Raw genomic sequence first — 24,027 nt, 5'->3', positions numbered from 1 at the left:
TGCTTAAGGAATATCTTTCTCATCCATGCTAAGTGAAGTAACACAGTTAATGTGCAATGCCTGGTGGCCACTTCTCTGCACCAGTGTCTTGTGCTTTTTAACAGGATATTTATATCTCCTGATATAAACAGGATGGGGCTAAATCTTTAGGGCAATTGTATGTGAAGTATTAAGGAAAATGCATCTTCTAACCTTCCACTGCATAGAAATGCTTTTCCTAAAAAGTAGAAAATTAATCCTTTTTATTTTTTTATTTTCTTACCACTAGGTGGCATAATGTAGTCATGTGATTACTTCTGCTTAATGCAGACTTGACTACACTTTTTAAATTTATATCCACTTTATTTTTATTTAATTGTGGTTAAACTGAGGAAGCATCACTATATACAGTAATCACTATGTACAGTAATATAGAATACCTGATTGATCGTAATTGTTTTAACTGCTTAATGACATCATTACTCTATGTACAGGCCATATATAATATTTGAATTATGACCAAATGATTGAACTAATACTATGCTTTTTGTTCTTTTTTCAGGCTGTACATACACATAAGCCTCATTTTCTTGCACTACACTGCCAGGAAGTGGGAGGAAAAAACTATGAAGATTCCATGTCTCATGTGGACACTTTTGTCAAGTAAGTGCAATACCAAATCCTGTGTATGTTTTACTGTTTTCTAGTGGATGTATTTTGTTAAACTGCATGTACCACTGAAAAACAAGGAAACAAGGATTACTATGGAGTTAAAACAGTTATAGTTCTCTGCCCAATTATGAAAACTGTGTAAAAATAAGGGAATAACTCCCCCCACTGGTGACATCTCAACTTTGATTTTGGAATTTATCAGTCTTTATGTGCATTGTTTGCATAAAAAGTTAATGTACATCAGTCTGCCAATTGTGTAGTGAAAATATCTAATGAAAAGTTTATAGTGTGCTCTGAAATGATTATGTAGTACTTATACAGTGAGGGCCCAGTCAGTTACCTTTATAATGTGATTTTTGTACATTACTTTCAGAGAGCTGCTGTCCAGTGATGCGATGAAGGACTACAACAGAGCCCGGGTTTATTTGGATGAAAACTACAAATCCCAAGAACATTTTACAGTAAATGGAATTTAATCTCTTCAGTTGAAAACTTGATTGTAAAATGAGATCTGTTTGGGAAAAGCGGCCTTCAGGTTTCTAAAACTGGAGATAAAATATTTTTAACAGCCTTCTTCTTTCAATGCAGTTTAAAGAAGTATTGAGCAGCTTACATCTTTCTCTAAAATTCAGAAGTGCTTTGTTGGCATTTTGAGTAAAAATCTTGAACTTTCTGTGCATCTGACATCTACATTTTTTTAACTTGAATTATTATAACCATCTTGCTTATCTGTTTATGACAACATATACTAAGCTTTTCTTGTACATGAGCTCAATAACAATACCGATTACAATACATAAAGCAATTCGCCTCTTAATCCATTTTCAGCATCCCTCTGAAGATCAGTTAGTTACCTTTTTGTTGACATTTGCTTATTAAGTCTATCGCAGTAGCACCTAAACATAATGTGATTCAGAGTCTTGGCTGTGAGGAAGAAGTCTCCTTCCATTTAACCCATTACGCTAAAGCACTATTTTGGTTGACGTGTGGAGGGCAGTGAGTATAGTGGAGCTGCAAACAGCACTTATTGATCAGTGTTAATGCACATGTATGTTGTGTATTTTGGTTAAATGCCTTTCTACCTTGTTTACGTATGATACCTTCAGAGATTTATCATGTAATAACCTTTTAGTTCTCTGTTCTAAGTGGCAGGAATGTGACTGGGGGGAAAACATTAAAATCCATATGAATCAATGACAGGGTTGTGACAGCTTTTAAATCCTTTGAAGATTTGGGATTTAGTATTTACAGTACATGTTGCCTTGTGATCAAATTATTCACTTTCGTGCACTTGGGTTTCACTGCTATGCTGGTGGCATTTTGGGTTTACTTGCCAACCAAATCAAATACCGCGGCTGCTGTTTCTGCACTTCACAGGTGACTGTCTGGTAATAAGGTTTCGCAAACCCCTTTTGTGCTACACTCTGACTGTACTGAGGTTATGCTCATAGGCTCCCCATACCAGCTTCAAAAGCTGATAACTTCAGTTACTATTGCTATAACCATACACTTAATAGAAGTTGAAAACCTTGATTTTATGTTTGATACTTTGTTGTAATGTGCATTCTGGGAATTTCACAAAGGTTTCTTTCTTCTATCTGTATTTACTGCTTGGGCTCATGATCTTGTCAATGCAAGGTGAACGTTTGGTACATGTTTTTATTTAATAAAGATTAGACAAGTGTAAAACCTGTAACTTCTAACTTATTGGGATATTCTCTAAGGTACTAAATAGACTTCCCCAGAGTTATGTGGCTTGTGTGCTATTTCCATCACCACATAGATACCATCCTATGTAAATTGACATGTCTACCTATGAGTTTTAGAGAAGACATTAAGGTTCTCCTGCTCGTGTGTAAAGTATCGAGTAAGTATAATGAAACACTTAATCAGAAATCTGCTGATTCAGGTCATGGAAGACCAGGTTCCACATAATAGGCTAAAAAGCCTTCTTTGGAGCTCACAGCCCCAAACAATGACAGATTTTGTAGCTGCTGACATTTTTAAACTGCCTTAAATACATATCCTTTCAGTAAAGTAAAGATTTTGTTGTGCAGTTTACTTTTACTCATGGTTTGACTAGGTCAATTTACTTTACTTTATTTCTGTACTGTTGTACAGCATTCTTAGGTCTTTAAAATCGCTCAGAAATAAAACCTTTTAGCATCACCATTACATGTGACTTGTTTCAAGCTTTTCGCTAGTTCTTTGAGCATGAAAATAATTTGTTTTGAAAATTATGTTCCACCACAAATGCAGAATGTTACTTTTAATTTACAGCTGTTATTATGCTTTATAATTAGCAGTTTGTTGAGTCTTATTAGATTAATTGGTGTACATGTGATTTATTCTTTAGGATGAACTGTTTGTAGTTTAAGATGTAGCCCAGTTACAAACTTGTTACTGCCTTTATTGTGAATTATTGTTTTGGCGAATGGTATTCTGTAATTATTACATTATCATCTAAGCTCTAAGAAACACCTGGTTTCTTGTGGAGAATTAATAGTATTTTTTTAACAAGAATTTGAGAGGACACATACATTTGAAGAAGTGTTCCTTCTTACAATTTTGTACATAATAAGAGTAAAACTAGGAAACCCGATATGTCTGTTGTCATAGACATGAGTGTGATATATATATATTTATATCTTATATTAAAAAAGTGAAATATTTAAGGCTTTATATAAATGTACTATATAGTTATTAATTTAATATGCAGTATATATCTATCGTCTTGGGCAGTGAGTGCTACAATATATTTTACATAGTTGTATATAAACATTTTGGAGGCACGTTAGGAAGAATTAAATATTCTGCGGGGAAAGTGACTGCAATACTACCTAAAGTCCACTAGATGGCAATATTCTACTCAAGCGGTGGCCACCGTTTGTCCTGGAGTACAGGAGACGAACTGGTCTTCAGTCACCTTTAATTCTTCAGTTAGTAAAGACTTGGAAGTCATGAGTTTTGATCAATTTAGTAAGTTAATTAGCTCAGTTAAAACGGCAATTACATTCTGTTGTCCTGGAGATCTACACTGCACTACTCCCTGTGAGTTTTAAATTGACTTTAAAGTCTCAATACATTCAACTTCATATCAGTTACATAGTAATTATAGTAATTAATACATTTATTTTTTTTATTATTCCTATATTATTATAGCCTTTTTCATTGCAAAGTACTGACATTTCATTTCAAAGTACACCTTAGGTTTTGTTAGGCATAGTGAGTTTTTTAAATGTAGTTAATATGCCTATGCTATGGGCTCCATGTGAAGAGATGAGGCCAGGTAAGAATCTGTGGAGCTTCTTTTATATCTGTGAAAAATGATTTACAAAATATAATTTTTAGTTGTTTGGGACTGTTCCTGACAAATTAAATATGTCTGGAAATTAAAAGGTTATTCTTTTTGCATTTTCGTTGAATTAGAGGTTTTTGTCTTCTCTTGACTGTCGTCTTGAATTGACTGGGCTTCTACCTCTAAACGAAATCAGTGTAATTAGTGCACATCATCTCTTGGTGGCGCCAAATGCTGCTTCTTATTAAAACAGTGATGGAGTCTAGCATAGATCATATACTTTTACCTTGGCCACTAAACTGAAGTTATATCTATTGAGTCTGACTGAAATGTGTATTTCTTTTCATGTTCTTGATTCAGTTACCTAGGAAATTATTAGGACAAATGGGGAGATTTATGTCAATTCTAACAGCTTCTGTTAAAAAAGAAACATGTAACCTAGATAAAGTTATTACATAGTTTGCACTCATTAACAGATTTTTCCTTGAGTTATTCAGTATGAAGCAATTATTTTTAAAACGTTACATTTATTAGGATCATGTATACTTTTGTTTATAATAATATATGTTTTTGAAAGATACTGAACAACAAAATTTAGACATGATGTAATGTAAACAATGCAAGGGTAACATGATGCCAGATAATTTTTTTTCTCCCCACATGCCGATTCATTTATTTTAGCTGTGCTTTAACTCCTGAAAGAGTGAGGTATTCCTTGTATGGACTCTGTACTCTTGGTAATGTGAGAGGGGCGGTCTGATTCTATCAAGATTATTCTCCACTGATCTGTGCTGTGTTTGAGGCTAAGCCTACAAAGCAAATTTGGTAGCTCGAAATTAGTGATAATATATATTTTTAAAGCACAGGGAAATCGTTTTTACCAGTCACTTTTAATTTGCTAGTATGTTCTCAAATAGCACCTGATAGTAAGACAGGAGATATTACAGGAGAAATGTGTCCCTAATTTTTGTATTATAATAACAATAGCAATAATGGCTCTGATGCTTTTAGTCTTTTCTCCTGCATTTTCCATAGTTAATTACTCACAAAACAGTGTGGATTACCTGATACACTGAGAATAATTAATAATACGTTCACAATCTTAGAAACTATAGATTTATGAAACCCCAATCTGACTTGAAGAAAAGATGCCCTGCATTTCTCAATTGTAGTTCATAGTGTGCTTTTAAAAATAAAGGACTAAAGAGCCCTCTTGCTCTCCTGTGATGTGTGATGTTTCATGTTTTTTTCTAATCTGTGCGTCCAGTTTATCTATAGATCACTAACTGTCTATGCTGTTTTCCCTTAGCATGAATTTGTAATATATTTTATTCAAGCAGCTTATTAAAAAGAGCAATCATGCACAGATATGTTATATTGTATTGGAAGAATATCAACAGCCTTATAAAGGTGGAACTTCCCCCAGCGATAATGATAAATTTCACTTACTCATGTTGGACACACAATTCTTTCACTCCCCTTTGGCATAGTGTGTCTGGCCAGGTACAATTTTAGCACCAAAAGCATTTTGTTCTGTCTGTTTAAAGAATTTCTGAATAAAAAGAATACATACTTTCATGCTGGCACTTAATTTGAAGTAGCCCAGTAATAAATCTGTACTTCAGTGTTCTTTGCTGAAATGTCTGGAAGACCTCCTGGCAGCTCTCAGTATTGCAGAGAAATACGACAGGTTGTGCAACTGAGGGAGCATATGTCTATTAATCACAAAGCCGTGAAAAGTCACACATGTATTTATTATAAAATTAACTAACTGCCATAATGATAAAGTGATTCTGCTATTGCTAGTGTTGTATTCATTTATTTGTATACTGTGTATTGATTGGTGTTATAGCTAACAGAACTTTATTTTACTGTTTTGTGCTTTGTGGGAGAACTTAATAAGCATTTTTAGATTAATGGCACATAAAATGGAATATTAGATGTACTGTGATAAAAAAACAAAACAAGGAGAAGCTTTTCTTCAGGTGTTGTTAGAGGTTCAGTATTTCTCTCTGCATTTTTCCCATTGCTTTATTCAGAAATCACGCTGGCAGCTTTCCTGTTTTTTTTTTCCGTCTACATAGAAATTCATTTGCTGGACGTCTGTTGCCTATTGTAAAATTTAGATTTATTTTCTGGCAGATCAATTTGAGGTAGGACCAGCTTCAGTAGTTGAAGTCTTTTGTTTAAAATAGAAAATATACTAGAATCCTACACTGATTTGTTGTAATACAATAAAAAAGTATTTCAAGTATTGGATAATGTGTTTGCCTGTAAGAGTTCTGCTGGATCAGATGCTGTGACCTAACACCAGTGGACCAGCCTGTGCTTGCACAGGGGAAGTAATGAGTTTATTAACATTTGTCAATTGTGTCATGATGAGATATGGATTGCTGAAGGTTGAAAGCTGATGCAGGTAACTTGTTCACACCTTTCTTTGAAATGGTGTAGCTGGGCCAAAGAGATCTTGTTACCTGTATGTCTACTGTCAAAAAGAAAACAATGAAATGAGACTGCAGGAGGGGGAGTGTACAGAGTGAGTGTGCTACATGCTACTACAGAATTTACACAGCAAATAAAGGGAGGATTTCTATAAATGTGCTGGTCCATCAGATGGAAGAGCTTAACTGATTTAACTGTAGCTCCAATTCTTTATAGGTAGAACAATAAATGTATGAAGACATTTAATTGAGACTAGTATCATAGTGTCATTTTTCAAATCAAAATAAATTGAATATGTCTGTCCTTTTAGGACTTTTTAACATGTTGAGGACCCGACTGTGAGATGCACATGTAAATAGAACTTGCTTAAAAGCAGAGCCTTTGGAAAAAATGTTTTGTATTACAGCACTTTTCCAACTAAAGGCTGTGCATTGCAGGTCAAAAGAGGGCATTCCGTACTTGTACAGTAGCTGTAAAGTTGATGCTGTATTATTAGCCTCTGATGGATCTCTGAGACAGCTTTGCTAAATGCAGAGAATGCTTGTGGATAGAATTACTTGCATCACTTAATTTGCCTTGGCCTTTCTGTCAAGTACCACGAGAGTAGGCCACAGGAAATCTTAATAGGAGCCTAGTTAGAGGAAACACTTCCACTTAGGTTTTCAGTGTTTTCTGAGCAGTCTATTGATCAGTGTGCACAGAAATAATGTGTATAATTTAACTGGCCAACATTGAGGAGTATAGAAAAACCATTAGTTATCCCTTGCATGGCACAGGACATCAATAGAAGGACATAACATTAACGACTTTCAGTACTCTAACTTCAGGAATGGCTAAATGAGAAAGAAATTAGGGATTTATTCCTCTTTGATTTCTCCAGTTGTCTTGTTTTACTGCAGTGCTAAGGTATACAGCAGGTAAAATGTCAATTAGGAAGGTTCTGCCAGATCATTCTGTTCCCACTCCCTTGATTCCAAGCCATTAATATTTATCATCAGATAGAAAGGTCTGGACTATAATGTCTAATGATGTGTAATAACGTCTAGGGCTACTATAGGTCTCACTATTTGAATATTCAAATAGCGTGACTATGCTTTACGAATGAAACAATTCAATATGCTTCAGAATAAAATGAAACAAGGTACTGTTAAAGAATACTTTTTAACTGGAAATGAAAAACAGTCAAAAATACGACTTTGTGACTTTGGATATCAGGTGTACTAGTAGAACAGTACATATTTTTTTGTTGTTTCTCTAAAAAATGAGCCCCACCCTCTGATTAAGACCAGAGGTGATCTATTTTGTGTCCGATTACGGGTTTGAAGGACTACTTAGTGCTGGATGTGGTCACTTCAAGGTACCCAACAAGCTTGAAAAAATCTAGACAAACAGCTACTGACCCAGCTTTGCCCAGAATAATTTCTAGTCTGGTGTTGTATTGCCCCTTAGCAAGGCACAGCTTGTAAAAATGTCTGCACCAGACTTATTTTCCTGATGAAGTGATAAAAGCAAAATTATAATTAGATGTGAAGTATATTTGCTAAACAGCTTATTTTCCTCTTTATGTACTGTTGAGGAATGCTGTAAAATCTTTAACAATTTATGTATGTATTAACCTCACAAGACCTGTGGTAAAAATATTTTGGAAAGGTGATGATGTTTCTATTTAAAACACTTTTAAACACTGTTTTTACTATAAGATTCTTTATAAGTTTATATTGAATATATTTATAAATGTGTCACAAATATCTTGTGGCAATGACAGTAATGTTTAAAATAAATCTGTTATCACTCTTCCAAAATATTCTTACCACGAAGTTTTTAAAGTAAAAATAATTACTGGGCTTTGGTTTTTTAGATTACTTTTAGAGATTTTACCAAGATTCCATTACCATATACATAAAGATGAAATGCATATTTGCTTTATTTATTTCTTGTTTCCTGCCTGTTTGGGGGTTAGATATCTTCTCTTTTATCCCATTAGTTATTCTTTTGATGGTTACTGCTCTAGAATTCTTACATATGTTGTTTCTTGATTACTGACCCTGCGGTTCTCAAAGCAAATGACATAAAGCAAGAGGCATTTTGGTCAGTTCACCTCAAGTGTTATCATTGCTGTCACATTCATTTTGTTTTTATTGCTAAAAAATATTCTAAATCAAAAGAGGATCACTATATATCCCTTTATATATGTACCCAAGCTACTAAGCTACTAAGGAATCGCCCCCTAACCACTTTTGTTTGAACAAATTCTGTTTTTCTGTACTCCATACATTTAAATAAAATAATTTGGTTGTGTTTGGTAATACTGTTTGTAATTCATGTTTGTTAGGTACACAAAACTAAATTTTTGCTGTCTTAGGTAGGCCCGTTTTCTAGTCATGTAGCTGATAAAATTGCTGTAAATTGAAAAAGGATGTATAAATAATATATGCAGTAATGCTATCATTTTATCACTTAGGAAAATACAGTGGGAATTCAGTTGCACACAGGAGGTTGGACCTTAATGCAGTTTTATATAAAAATGTATCCACATTTACATGCTCACTAGATTTCTTAAAAACATGTCCAAAGAGTGAAATTCTGTAGTAAATACAATAAATACAATCTTTTGACAAACTCATCAACATCTGAGATTATTTGAATGGAAAAAAGAGATAGAAATGGCTTGCTTTTTAGACCTTCATGTGCCTGACCGCCCCAGTGGGTATACAGATCAGTGCTCCATTCTCTAGTGCTGTCAATCCTGCCAAACTCTTCACAAACACGATAGTCCATCTCATACTGTCAAACAAACAAACAAGCCCTTTGAGCATCTGCTCCTGTGGCGAGATGTGACTTCATAAGTAACAGATACAGCTATAGTTCAAAATATATCTGTTATTCTAGCTGTATATTGCCTGATCACTATGTTTAGATTTTTTTCTAGAACATGATTCAGCATTTAAACAATAGATTTTTTTAATTCAGATTTTGATTGTCACGATAAATTTCACGCACATCAAATGGTACTGATTATTCTGATATACCAGTGTTCCTCTAAATTATGTATTTCTTTAGTTAAAATAAGTGAGAGAATATTATATGACGATATTGTATGATTATTTATAGGCTGGTGCTATAAATGAAGAATTAAATAGCACATTTGCAGCCTTAGATGTCAGTTCTAACGAGGTAAATTCCAGGTATGTGTACCCATCCTTTTATTTTAATGTCAGCTGTAATGGTGACACTTTCCTTGCCTTCATTTTAGAGGATGCTTTGACAGAAGTGAAAAACGGCACTAAACGTCTTCTGATAAGTAAAATCAGTAGCAGTTATCCCCCAGCACGTTCCAAGCTGCTGGAAGATTATCTAGATGTCAGAAAATGGCACTTTGCTTTTAGAGGGAGTTTAGCCTCTAATTTTTCCCCCAGCACGCTTCAGTAATGCAATAACAAAACACTGTTAAGCAATACAAATTTATGAACACTTACTGTTTCATCTGTGATAGAAACTATAGATGGATTGCATGACAGCATACCCTGTAGTGCTTATGTTTTTCATGTTTTGGGGAGGTTTTTTTTTCTGTATACCTTGTTTCAGTATTAGCTGTCACTTAGAGCATGTGTTTACATGAAGGAAGATCAAAACCTCAAGAAAGGCAATGAAAAGAAAGGTTACATTCAAGGCACAGTATTTTAAAGGGTTAATAGAAATGATCCATAACATAGAAGCTTTCTGGTCTGTTTGTACGTTCTGTTCACATGGTGGCATGTAACCAGGCTAAAATATTGCAAACTAAATCCAATACCTCTTATTTCAATATGGTGAAAATGACAGAACAGACCAAACCAATTTAAATGAAGTAGATGTCAGTGCAGTAATATTGTCTGGCTATAACTCTTCCTCGTCATCCCTCATGCACATTTGCTAAACGGACACGCACATACACTTATGCAGACACACACACACACACCACACACAACTTGGTGAGCGACAATCAATGAAACAGCCTTCTCGAATGAATTATGACTGGGCAGCAGAGCAGCTGGACCGAGGTCCATAGTTTAACCTTTGAAAATTTTAGTTTTGAAATTTATGGATAATTAATTGGGTTTAACAGATGAAGAAAAGGATACATTTATTACAATACTCTTAATCTGCGTTATAAATAAACCACCTACCTATCTTCCCCTTTGCCCCCCCCCCCCAAAAAAAAAACACCCATCGTAAAGGAGAGATCTGATAAAGTGCATGAGGCAGGATTGGTTTACTAAGGGCATCTGGCTCTTCGTGACCAACTAAATCATTTCTGTCGGGGGTCGCGTAGCAGAGATAATGATGTGATTCTAGCACACAGGCAACCTACATCACCCTATACTGTACATTATGATGTGCGGCCGTCAGCTGCCGGGGTTCGTAGTGAAGGTGAAACTGTCATATCGATCTTTTTAGCGCTAAAATATGAGCCACTTTACTCCGCTCCCCGGCGCTGTGATGTGAAAAATAATAACTCGGATCCAAATTAAAAATATTGATCGCTTAGAAGGTGTTGAGAGCAAATAAACACCCACCAAAGTTTTTTTTTTCCTGCCTTCTGGGTCATGGCTGAAACGTTGTTGGGCAGTAAACATATCCACATGCCAGTCATCAGGGTTTTCATTTCTCTTCCCATTGATTTCTCATCACTGTGACCCTTAAAGAAATTTGAGAGTTTTTGAGGCTTCATTCCTATCCCTAAACAGTCTGCCAAATTGTTAATTCCAATCTCTGGCCAAATCATTTCCTGGAGGCCAATGAGTTGTTCTTAATCCACTCGTCCATTGATTGATTGATTCTTGACTCAATAAACTTGCATTAGCCTCGCTTTATTTAGGGCCTTCCGTCATAATTTTTTGTACATTTAAGCTTGACTTTTTTATTTCCCTGGTAACAGATGGGCTGACATTGGCCCATCAAATGTGTGGGAAAACAATTGCCATGAGGTTAATTTTATTGCCGGTTCCATGCATTTTAAGCAGGCGTGAGGTATTTTCTGCCGCAGTTGTGATAAATGGACACTTCCAGGAAATGGATACCAGGGACGAATAAGAGCGAGAGCGATAGGGCCATGTGAGAGAACAGGATTATCAAATATTCAAAACTAAATTTAAACAATCTGACATGTTGAAAATTAAAACTTTGATGAATAGCAAAGCTTATATTCAGTTTCTTTATTATGGGGTTTAATTTGTTCCTTAGATGTCCTTATTAAGGTGTCCATCGGCAAGGCTAACCTAATCTTGCATACAGAAAGTATCAGAGTCTGTATTCGTTCATTGTTGGGTATTCCCTTCCCCTGCAACGTTCTTCTGCACTGGCAACAATATCTGAAATAATTTGTGGCTTTGTTTTAACATCCCTCAACATCTAAATGTTTGGATTCATTTTTAAAAAATCACATTTGTTTCTGTCTCCCACCATTCTCAAGCTCTTAAGCTTTATATCTTAAGTGCGTTTTATGTATGACATGTTATTTATTTTATTGAATGCAGCTACTGTATACTAGATAAATATTTATGTTTGTGAATCTGTGCTATAAAGTATCTTGTAAATGGGAAAACAAACTATGAAGGATGGAGTAAAAATTCACTTGGTTTATTACCTTATTAGTCTTATTCTGTTATGTGATGCATCTGTTTCCCAGAGCAGCCTGTTGTATGGGTGCTAGTGAAAGTCATATAGCCATTTCTCCCTAGAATACTAATTGTGTCTTTTTACATATACTTATTGAATCCTATGTGCTTCATTTGCATATCCCTGCTGACCCTGCCTGACATTGCCTATTATTTCCCCATTAGCTAATCCCTTTGGTTAGATTTCCATAATCCTTTTGTTATTGAAACTTTTAACAGTTCTTTTCACCCATTGCCTTCTTGTAAAACAACACCACCTCTGTTGTTTGAGGAGACTACATCTTTGTGTGCTATACTGTATGCTATATTGACAATATTTTGAGAATACAGCTGTCATGGTATCCTAATGTTATGTTCTGATGTGATGTTGTGATATGTTTACTTGCATACAAGGCCAGTAGCTTTCAACACTCTGTTTACAATAGCAGGCGTTTTCATAGAAACCCATGGTCTAAGAGCAAAGGTGTTTAATAATTGTCACATTTGTATTTTTTTTTAAATTTAGACATACTGCTTTTCTAGAATATGTTTGTGAGAGAGACCTTAGTCTTCCGCGCAGTGCTTAAAATGGACTATTTTGTTTCCAAGATAAATATTTTCAGCACATAAATCATATAAAGGAAACATTTGCTGCTTAATTACAAGTTCCACATTAGGGAATATATATTTATAAATGGTAATCTCACAATTTTCACAATTTACTTAAACATCTTTTTAAACCATTTTTTTTCTCTTGAGCTTAAGCATTTTTAATGCACTAGTTATGAACTGTTTTCTTTGTTGACTTTCGAGTAGTGCTTGTCTCAGATTAGAACAATAAGGAAATCACATAGCAGGTCTCTCAAACACGAGACCGTTATTAAGAAGTGGCTTGAAGTATCATTAGTGTTGTTCTGAAATTGGAGGAAAAAAAGTCATTATTTGACTCATTTGTTGTACATCTAACGTTATTTTAGTGATGTTGATTTTAAAAAAAATGTTGTGCATGTACATTGTATTGGTGTTTATAATTTAATATAGAAGTCAACTTTTGATGTTGACTTCTATATTAAGATTATGTTAAAATGAAGATCATGAGTGTTAATAAATTGATCAGTTTGTCTGTACTTCAGTTACAGTGTGTAATCTGTCCATTCATTCATGTTTATATGTATTAAACTGTATATACAAAGGCACAGTACTTTGAACAAATTTGTGAGTAAATGCTTCATTCCCTTTGAAAAGATTGTATTTAATTCTTCCTGTACTCCTACAATGGGGCTTGTCAGGCATTACAGCTAAAAGTGTGCATATTCTGTATGCATCGATGCCATAAAATTATTGTGGCCTCTGAAAAAGCTTTTACAATTATATGAAACTGACTTTGCTTACCCTTGATTATAAAAATTCAGAGTCTGTGATATTTCTAGGTACCGATAACCTGCTTGCCTCCATCAACATTATTAATGCAGCTACAAGTGTTTTAATGTTTAGTCTGATTATTATGTGTGGCTGAACTGAACTGAGCCAAGCCTCTTTTCTGTTCATTTTCATCACAGATTTCCTAATCATCCTTGTGATATAGATTTGCAATATGTAAAGAAACAAGTCCCTGCCTCTATTCAGCATATCCTTAAAGCATTTAAACTGTCTGCGTCTTGTATAAAGAAGTGTTATGTCTGTGGAATCTAATTGATTTCAATTGATTACCTTAAATTTTCATGGACATCTCATCGATTGCTGAAGCACCCAACTAGCTGATAATTAATAAGCTAAGTTACACACACACACAAGTCAACAGGCCAATGATAAATAGGGCAGTTCTGCTTAGAAAAACACTTTGCCTGAAGCTCCATATGGCCTGATGTCCATTAATGCTGTGCCCTATTAACAATGCAGAACTGCAACCACTTTTATTAAATGCCCAAAGGTTGATTTTGTTTTGATTGCAAAGTGCTTCTATTTATTCATTATTGACACTAATTTAATAATTTGTTTGGCTCCAGTGTTATAGGCTAAATACTCTGTTGTAATTTGTTCATAAAGATCACAGCAGTTCTGTATTTTTACCAAGGAAAATAATGTTTCTGGAACATTACAAAAAAGGTACAAAGGGTCTAAGATGTAATTTACCCTGATGTGTGATTGTTGTCAAACCCATTAGGAATGGTAGGAAATTTGGGAAACTCAGGATCATAAAGTACAGTGAATTCAAACACAGTACTGCCACGTTTCTACAAATTTTCAACCATGTTGTATTTTATATTTACTGTACATTTGACCATTTCCTAAATTTTACACAAGCAAAAACACTAATTCTTTTAATAATAATGATGATCACGATTATGTTATCTCCATAAAGATACTTCTTCTAGTATAATGTGGCATACGGTCATAATTCCTTTGTGAAACATGTATAAGTTGTTTGACATTTGACAACAATTTAAACACAACAATCAATTCTTAAGTGAACAGCTCTGACACTGTTATTCACTTAAGAATTGATTTAATTTTTACAAAAGGTGGAAAAAAATCTAAGTCTCTTAAACATTGATATAGGGTGCATTCATATCTCAAGATGATGTACTGTGTTAATTTTACAGATCCATAGTATGTATGGAAAAGCGATTGTTATATAGGGTTGGACAGAAGTGGCCACATTAATTTCCAGGATCCACTTTGAGACAGTTTCTAATTAAAATTGATTTCTCCCTGGTAAAAGAAAGACAAATATAGTATTTATTCTTACTGTAACATTGAATGGGCGAAGCACAGGACACAAAAGACAAGGTGTTGATCCCTGCCTTATGAAGCACTTAACTACAAAAAGCTAGTTCTCTCTGCTGGAGCACCAAAGAGATCAGAGATGCTTGTTCCTGTCAGATGGGTGTGTGCTACATTGGGAATGAAGAATGAATCATGCAAAGTATATTTCTTCCACCCGCATAACATTGTCCAGTTCAGATTCTTGTTCTGCCTGTCTAATATGAAATATTGATACATGTCTTAGACTACTCTATTGCCTATTTTGGATCTCATTTGAGGAACTAAACTGGCTTTAGTATGTCCAGAATATGACTGCAGCTCACTAACTACAAATACTCATCAGCATATAACTCCCTTAGTCACGTACTGTATAAGGCCCTAACTGAAGTAGTTCCAGTTTGTTTTCCATATTTATTGGATGGTTAGTTCATTTGTTAATCGGAGATCTGCTGATTCAGACCTTGTTACTCTGCCAAAGACCAGGTTCCACACAATGAGTGTGAAAATACCTGTCTTTTCGCAAAGTTTTTAATTTGTTGTTTATTTTTGCTTTTCATTTTCCAAAGTCATTCTGCTGCTCTTTTTGCTTCTGTGTGTTATTGTGCTATACTTTGAGTTGGTGGGAAAGCACTCATAAATAAATTTGCATTATTATTCCTTCTCCTCCATCATGAGCTAACTGCATGACATTACTTTATGTAAACCATGTACTGTACCATAGAAGTTCATTCATCAATACAATTTGGCAAATCAACTGTATTATTACATCATATTGATAACTCAAGAGCCAGCAGATCCACCCTAAATGCATCATCAAAGCTACTGTACGTAGTGTGGAATGCACTGTGAATTTTGTGTTTGTTTTGCTATATTTACATGTTGATGGTATGGCAATAAAGCACCTTAGCTGCATATTATTTAAATTAAGGTAATTACTTCAGAATGTTATAAAAATGAAGGGTGCTAAAAAAGAAGCAATTTAATTAAAAAAATTAAATGTACTTTATTTGTGTTAAATGTGTTAAACACGCAGATCTACCTAAGTTATTATTAGGTTAACCATGTGAGATAGCCCAGAATATTTAATAAATTATATAAGTATAAACACTTTTACAATGCCAGTATGATGTACAGGATTATTTTAGTTTGTGGGATTTAAAAACGTCTGGTCACACTTAAACGTTTCTCTTCTAGATTATTCTGTGACTAATATACTGTAGCATTTGTTTCACTGTTGAAAACCATGCTATAACTTGTTGGTTAGTCCATTTAAAACCTCCCTCCACTACTCTTGTGTTACATGCATGTACAGTAGGACCACTGGGAAACCTGAACCCCAGCCTTTTCAACCCCTGAATAATATGATTTAACCAGACACCATAACATCCTTGGGAATAGAAATGTCATGTGCAGCAAAATGGGGGAAGATTCAAGCTTCTTTGGTTACTCCTGCAGAGTTTTTAATGGCTGGATTGACAGTTTGCATTTGCACAGTATTGTTGTGCTCTCTGGGTGTGAGGAGATAAACTTGGGAAGTGTTTGCACTGTGGAAATGAAAAATTTAAGGATCTTTTTTAAAAAGACTGCAATTTACTATACCAGTTTTCTGTTGCTATTTTACAGCCAGGTTCTTTTTTCTGTGCTGTGAATATACATTTGCTTTCCTTCAACATTTTAATTTTTGTTTTGGCTGGAATAAATAATTTTTTTAGCGTGATAGCGTTTAATGTGTGTGTTCTTAGACCCCAGGAAATCATATTGTAAAGAGAACCTTGGTGTATGTATTGATGTAATTTTGTTGTGTAGTCAGCAGAACTATCCATTCTTTACAAAATGCACATAAAATGGTTAGAAATGTGAGATGAGTGCTCTGTTGTAATGTTAACAAATTTATTTAATAACATGTACACTTGAATAGCTGTGACTGGAATGGGCATTTGCAGGCATTGGATCACAACACTAATGACCAAGCTACTGTATGCAGGGCCAGCCAATGAGAGAGTTCATAGAATATAAACAGATTACAAATGAGGAGGTCATTCAATGAATCATGAACTACAGAATGATATGCAGGATCCAGTACTAGATACTACATCAGAAGGAACATTTAACACTGCTAAAGTATTAGTATGTTACCCACATTAGGAACCACTTTAAGTATAATTGGCAAAACAGATTAATGTCTAGTTCTGTTCTCAAATAGAACTATTTAAGAAAAAATATATATCCTGCATTATACGTTGCTCATCTCATTGTTAATGGGAAGGAAATAATGTCTGTGTTGTGCAAAAATATTTGACAGACACAAGTTTTTAATGGAATTTAATGCAGTTTCCAGCTGAGGTACAGAGGACTTATGTTACTGATGGTGTAAGCATTAGGGCCTTTATATAAGGCAATTGCAGTAACTGGACTTAAGATTTTATCTGAGCTATCCGAGGTTTATAGATTTATTAATGAGATCCAACAAAGCAATGATTTAATTCCCCTCTTCACTTAAGTGCCACTATACATAAGAAAGACTGTGGGCACCTTCAACATGAACAACATTTTTTTTAAATAGCATCAGCAAAGAGGTTAAAGCTGCAGCTATTTATTTAATGCTAACCATCACAATTATTTAAAGGGCTTTCAAAAATGGGAAGAGGAGGAACAAAAATAATCAAATAATACAATTACTGCTGGATTTCATTCTGGAGTTAAGTGCATTTTTATTGTGTAACTTTTTTTCCTCCCTTTCTTTTTCTCCGTTGTAAGCCTTTCCTCCATGCCAGTTTTCATCTAATATCGCAATAATTGAGTTTGGTGCCACAAATCAAATTTCTCAAATTGGGTTATCCTCTTCTGAAATTGGATAGGTATCCTGGCAGTCAGAGCTACGAGTTAATCTGCTTTTGTTAAGCCTCTGGTGGCAGGGATGGCAACAGGATTGCACCAGTTAAAACATTTGCCTGTCACCGTGGACACGGTGTAATTTCTTCCCGATCCCTTGTGCAAATAATGACATTTGAATCGAGCATTAACAGGCTTAATTACTTTAAAATTGTCATTTTAATTTACACTGATATAGTATTGATCATACAAGCAGAGATTAAGCTGTTCACTGGAGCAGATGATGGGGAATTAAACATTAAAGGGTCCTCCTGGGGCTGAGAGGCCCGTCCAGGCTGTGCCAGAAGAGGAATGATATTTCTCTGTAATGAACTGGCAGCATGCAGGGACATGAATCTTTGGCCTGCTGGAAAAGAAGGGAAATAATGGGGTTTGGGAAGCAGTTGCAGGTTATTCATTCACTGCCATGCACCAATTCTCCAGTGATTCATCCACCTCGCTGGTGTTTATTTATCCTGCAAATTCGGGTTCTCTGACCTTTTATAGCTAAGTGTATATATAAACCAATCAGATGGGATGATATCTGCAGGTGTAACATGTTGCGGCAGACAATAGCTGTTTTTTGTTTACTGTTTTTTTCTTATTGTACAAATGTAGCTTTTCAGAAGCATTGGCCTGACAGTAGCATTTATTTTTGTTTTACTCTTCTTGATAAAGCTGATCAGAGAGCTTTCAGATATGATTGTTTGTGCTGTTCAATATTAGCACAGTAATTGTTAGGATTGAAAAGATGTGATTCCACAGCCTCTTACACACCTGGTCTAGGATTAGATGGAAACCTAATGAGTATGTTACAGTGTAATCAGCTAGGAAAAAAAAAGATGCTGGCCGGGGGAAAACCTGCTGATTAGAGAACATTTTGTGCAGTAGATGTACAATAGAGAGAGGAGACAAGGATATTATAAATCAAGCTGCTTGTACATAAACACATTAGTGTTAGTTGAAGATCTGTCATGGTTGTTTGAAGACCTTGGCTTTGTGTTCTTATGGACTACAGTGTTAGTTTTTGAAGAGACAGTTTAACCTTCCCCAGTCAATTAATTTTAAGTTTGATTTAAACAGTATTTTATGAATAGGTATGACTTAAATGCCTCTTTGTATTCCAAGAAAAGTAGTTATTTATGCAAATACCACTCCATGCTCTAAATTGTAAAAGGCAACCTACAGGACATCCTATGGATTAACTTTGTTGAAGCATTTTAAACTAATGCTGGTATCAGAAACACAAATGCAATTCTGGGTTTATAAAGTCTGTTTGACTGAAAAATATAAATGTATTGTGTCACTGGAGAGGATACTGGATTGGTTTTGGCATGCTTTAATTTAATCTAACATTGTTCATACAAGACAAAATAATGAATTGGTGTACTGCAACTTAAAATACTATCGTATTTGAGAATGAAGCCAAGGAGTCAAATTTCTCACTTTAATCATAAGAGTTAAAGATTTATGTACTGGAAATGCTGCCTTATTAGAGGACAACACATCAGCTGTGTTAGGTAGTATTTGGGCATACATAATTTATCATACTATATATTCCTTCCTAGAAAATACACCCATTAATATCATTCAGTACCAGTGTTTGGTTTAGTGGAGGGATTGTCCTAGTTAGGTAATAACTATGGATATGAATTGCAATTGGGAGACACTATTTACATTAATAATTTCTATGGCTTTCTAGTTGAACTTTTTCTCAAATGTATATATTATTGTATGAAAAAAGATGGCTGTGTAAAGCCTTCCAGATTTCCATGGTTGTTTATGTTCAGATTTTAGCTGGTACTTATATATTGTAAGTTTTTTGTTTGTATCCACATTGACTTTTTGTTTCACATGTTTTCTTTCTTTGCTTGCCCAATATTCTTGCATGGGTAAGAATATTGGGCAAATAAAGAAGCTTTGCTTAATAAAAATATTTGTCAGTAACACGATACTTACATATGGTCACTTAACTAACATACTATAGTGTCGTTTAACATAAAATGTTGTTTTGGACTATTTTTCCCAATATTTTTAAGATCAAGTCTAATTAACAACATAAAGAAATGCTGTCATCATCAGCTTTGTAAATCAGTGTGTATGTTTCAGTAAGGTTTTCAGCAGTTATTTTAACTTCAGTGTTTTATGTTGTGTGAAACCACAACATAAACAATGAAAACCTGTTGATGCACATTTTAGACACAGAAAGTGGTGGTGTGAACAATCTTTTGCCCCACTGTTTGTTTCATTGCATTACTGACACCAGGGCACAGGAAGAGTGCAGTCAAGGGTTGAAAGTTGAAGCCATTGTAACAATGAGAGCCGATAATGATGCTTTCTGAAAGGTGAATCTGTAACAGTTTGGTTCTGCAATGTGTTTAATACACGTAATGGGCTTTGGCAAATAGTGGGGTATCTCTGTAGCCCACTGAGTCCTAAGCCAGTGTGCATTTAGATCATTGTGTCACTTAGTTTCCTTACAGTTTTGTGCAGTTTACTCAACTAGCCTTCCATTTACATTAGCCCATATCAAACAAATCCTCCGGAGGAGCACTTAATAAAATTAGCAAGTATTGCGCAAGACATTTTAAAACCTGCTGGACAAGTGTCATTTTTCTTTGCTAAAAGGAAGCACTTTTTAACTGTACTTTATATATTTAAGGATTCTAAGGATTGTTATTAGTTACTTAACCTGCATAATTGTATTCCTGATAATTGCTAAGAGCTCTGTACTTCTCCATGTGCCTTATGCCTGATAATTTGTGTGCTCTTTTTTTCTTTTTGCCTTTTAGTGTTTGCGGTTCAGTGGCATAATGTGGATATTTAAAATTCTAGACAAAAATAGAATGTGTTTATGGCAAAATTCTGTGTTTCCTAATTTGATTTAAAATAATGTATTACTGAATGTTTCATATCTTTATACTGGCGGCAGCATATAAATAGAACTGAAGAAATTAAACAATCACATGCTTGAAATTTCAGTCATATGCCCCATTCTGTGTGAATGATTTCTATATTTCAGCCACTGCAGACCCCTGTCACTTCAATGCTATCTTTTAAAAACAAATTAGTCTCATATGGTTGGCCCCTTGTGATTATTAGAGATAAATGCACATCAGATCACTGAAATGGTTTTAGCTCTAATTTTTTAACAATATTAAACATGCACAAGCTAACTGATTTGAAATGGCTTTTAGCAGGGATGAAGAATCCCTTTGTTTTTCAGCCTCATTTTTAGAACATTAGAAAGATTACAAACTTTATATTCGCTTATAAAGAGGTCCTTGCACCAGTAAAGAGGTGGGCTTGAGTTATATTACAATCCATCCTTTGTTCCTTCTTATGGGCCCTTTCAAATTGATTTTTGTGAGGGAAATTAATATAGTTTCTCAAGGTTACTAGGTCAAATTAACGTCTTTTTACATAAATATACAACAGTGTAAGGTGATTGCATGGCACTTCAAGAAACCAGCTTAATTTGTTGCTCTTATTTTGGGTGGTAGACCTTAGGCCAAAAATCTGTACCAAAATGTAGTTTAACACAATACATTTGCATTGCTTTTAGATCCTTTTGCTACATTTGCTTATTTTTGTTGTACATAGTACTTTCCATTTTTTCTTCCTTTCTTATTCTTGATTACTACAGCTTGCAGTTGTCACCATGGACCACTACATGAGCCATGGAAACACCAGGAATTTCTTTTTTACCATGGAACCCACCCTTACGAAAGACACTTAAAGAAAGAAAATAATAAAACAACAATTCCAGTTTAACCTCTGTGTTGTCTTCTGATTAGGTTGCCATTGCTTGAAAGACATTGCAGCTTACTAGACTAATGAACAAGTTAAACAGCAAAGAAAGCAGTGTGAGATGCCCCATCATGAAATTGCAGTTGCATGAAAGAGACATTTAATTAGATTAGTTGTTATGCTCCTTTTCAGTTTCTTGACGGTAATGTTGTAATTAGATTTCTAAGCTTTATAAGAAACATCTTGGTTTTTGTCCTACACATTTATTTATTTTCTCTTGAACTTAGAACTTCAGGTCTCTTAAAGCTCCTCATGTAAAGGGTTTGATTTTGTTTTCACGACCACTTACTGTAGTGGGCACCTCAGGTTTCATTAAAGTCAAGGCTTTCACAACCAGATGATGTTGAGTTCTGTGGATTAACTGGAGAATATCTGCAAAAGTTCCCCCATACTGGGCCCCTTGCTCTTCAGCATTTACATGTTTCCACTTGGTCAGCTTTTAAGATCACATGGCCTCAGCTATCATTTCTATGCTGATGATACTGAAATATACCTCCATACCAAACCTGACACTGATGTGGCTGTCTCTATTCTATCTAATTGCATCTCTGACATAAAAACTTGGATGACTCAAAATTTTCTTCATCTTAACTGTGACAAGACTGAAGTCATGCTTATTGGCACCCCCCATCAACTTCGTAAAGCCAATCCTTTAACCTTATCTGTAGATGGTTCTGTATTTGAGCTTCAGTCTAAATTGAAAAACCTTGGGGTGATATTCGATTCTGGCTTAACATTCAACCCACATGTGCAGAATATTGTCAAAACATCTTTTTTTTACCTCAGAAATATCGCTAGATTACACCCTATGCTATCACTAACTGTGGCTGAAAAGCTGATCAACACATTTGTGTTCTCTTGAATTGACTACTGTAATGCTGTACTCGCTGGGGTATCTAAATCTACAGTACTTTGAACAAACTGTAGTATGTCCAAAATTCAACAGCTAGAACCCTGACCAGGTCTAGTGCAAGTGATCAGATTACTCCTATTCTGGAGTCCTTGCACTGGCTTCCTGTCAAATTCCGTGTAGACTTTAAAATCCTCATGCTCACCTATAAGGCTCTGCATGGCTTGGCACCTCAGTACCTGTCTGAACTATTATCGCCCTTCTCCCCACCTCGCAACCTTCGCTCTTCTAATTCTGGTCTCCTAACTGTCCCCCAAGCCCGTCTACATTGAATGGGTGACAGGGCCTTCTCCTGTTATGCCCCCAAGCTCTGGAACTCTCTGCCCAAGGATATCAGAGAGTTATCTTCTCTAAACGCCTTCAAATCCAGACTCAAAACCTTCTTCTTTAGAAGAGACTTTACTTAACTTGTTCCATTCTTCACCCCTCTGCTTTTACCACCATCCACGGTCTCCTCTGTGTATTGTAATAGTGTTTTTATCTTGTGTATTCTTTTTATTTATTGTTGTTGTCATTCTGTAAAGCACTTTGAGAAGCCACCTTTAAAGGTACTATATAATAAAGTTTATTATTATATTATTATGATGTTTCCCCTTCACCATTGATGCAGTGAAGTACACCTAAGCTAAACTATATGTAACATTTAAAACATCTGGACAGCTTTAAAACAGAGACCAGGTTATTACCTGGCATGTTAAATATCTTTAAAAGAAATACCTTATTACAAAAGGTAATGAGGGAGACTGGTTGTGTCCAAGATGTTTTAACTTAAAGACAGCTTTAGGTTATCTTTGCTAACATACTAACAGTGACGATCTTTTGCTTCACGTAGTATCATAACCTGCTTTTTTAGTTTAGTATAAGAAATAGAAGAGACTAAGGTTTTATTTGAAATTATTAATAAGTATTTTATTTTAAGTTGAGAAGTTATTTACAAAGTTTGAATAAGCCTAAGAAATTGCTGGTGAAAAGGCCTAAGAAGTACTGATTAGTTTAGCAGACCAAATATATTTAATTGTAGTTTAATAATAAAGCTATATTTTCAACAGCTAGTGTGTGCTTGATGTAAGAGGTAGAAACTGTTACCACAAGAACAGAGAACTGCATATGATCTTGTCTGAATGGAATAAAAATCAGAGTGGTTTCCAAACTCATTTAAAGGATTACATTACACGCTTATGTTGTCACTGTACTGCTTGGTAAGCACTTCTATCAATCTGTTAGGCTGCCACATAGAGGATATCTGTGCTGAGGTCCTAGAAACAGGGTGAAAATACATAGACCTGAAAAAAATGCAATGAAAAGCAATCGCACATGAAAGTCTCATAAGGAAATTTACAGCTATACATACTGTTTCTAATATGACTGAAACATAGATTAAATTAATTTAGACACACATTTACAATGAACATTGGACTGAGAACCTTAAGATCAAGGGACACATTATACAGTTTTATCAGTGTTTAGTGTTGAAGTCCATTAACAGGGTATTTTGAAAAAGCTCCAACAACACCTACATGCTTTGCCTTCATGAATGATCCGAAACAATCTGAGCCTCAGCTTTATTTGATTGGCAGTATTCACGAATATTAACTTAGAAAAAAATTTGGAGAGTAAGGTTTAAAGGTATTCTCCAAACATTT

General features: G+C 34.9%; 1 protein-coding gene across 2 annotated transcripts in view; it reads left to right on the top strand.

Moving 5' to 3' along the window:
* The window catches only part of inpp5a (inositol polyphosphate-5-phosphatase A), a 145,729-nt gene that overhangs the window by 56,561 nt on the left and 65,141 nt on the right, over positions 1 to 24,027 (top strand). For both annotated transcript variants that reach the window (XM_088635021.1, XM_088635022.1), the window contains exons 3-4: positions 542 to 642; positions 1,025 to 1,112. In XM_088635021.1, the coding sequence (XP_088491147.1) occupies positions 542 to 642; positions 1,025 to 1,112 (189 nt within the window). The remainder of the gene's footprint in view (positions 1 to 541; positions 643 to 1,024; positions 1,113 to 24,027) is intronic.

The sequence above is a fragment of the Lepisosteus platostomus genome, chromosome 6, assembly GCF_059453375.1.
Source record: "Lepisosteus platostomus isolate fLepPlt1 chromosome 6, fLepPlt1.hap1, whole genome shotgun sequence".
NCBI lineage: Eukaryota > Metazoa > Chordata > Actinopteri > Semionotiformes > Lepisosteidae > Lepisosteus > Lepisosteus platostomus.
Note: the sequence above shows the minus strand (reverse complement) of the source record. Positions and strands in the feature narration are given on the sequence as shown.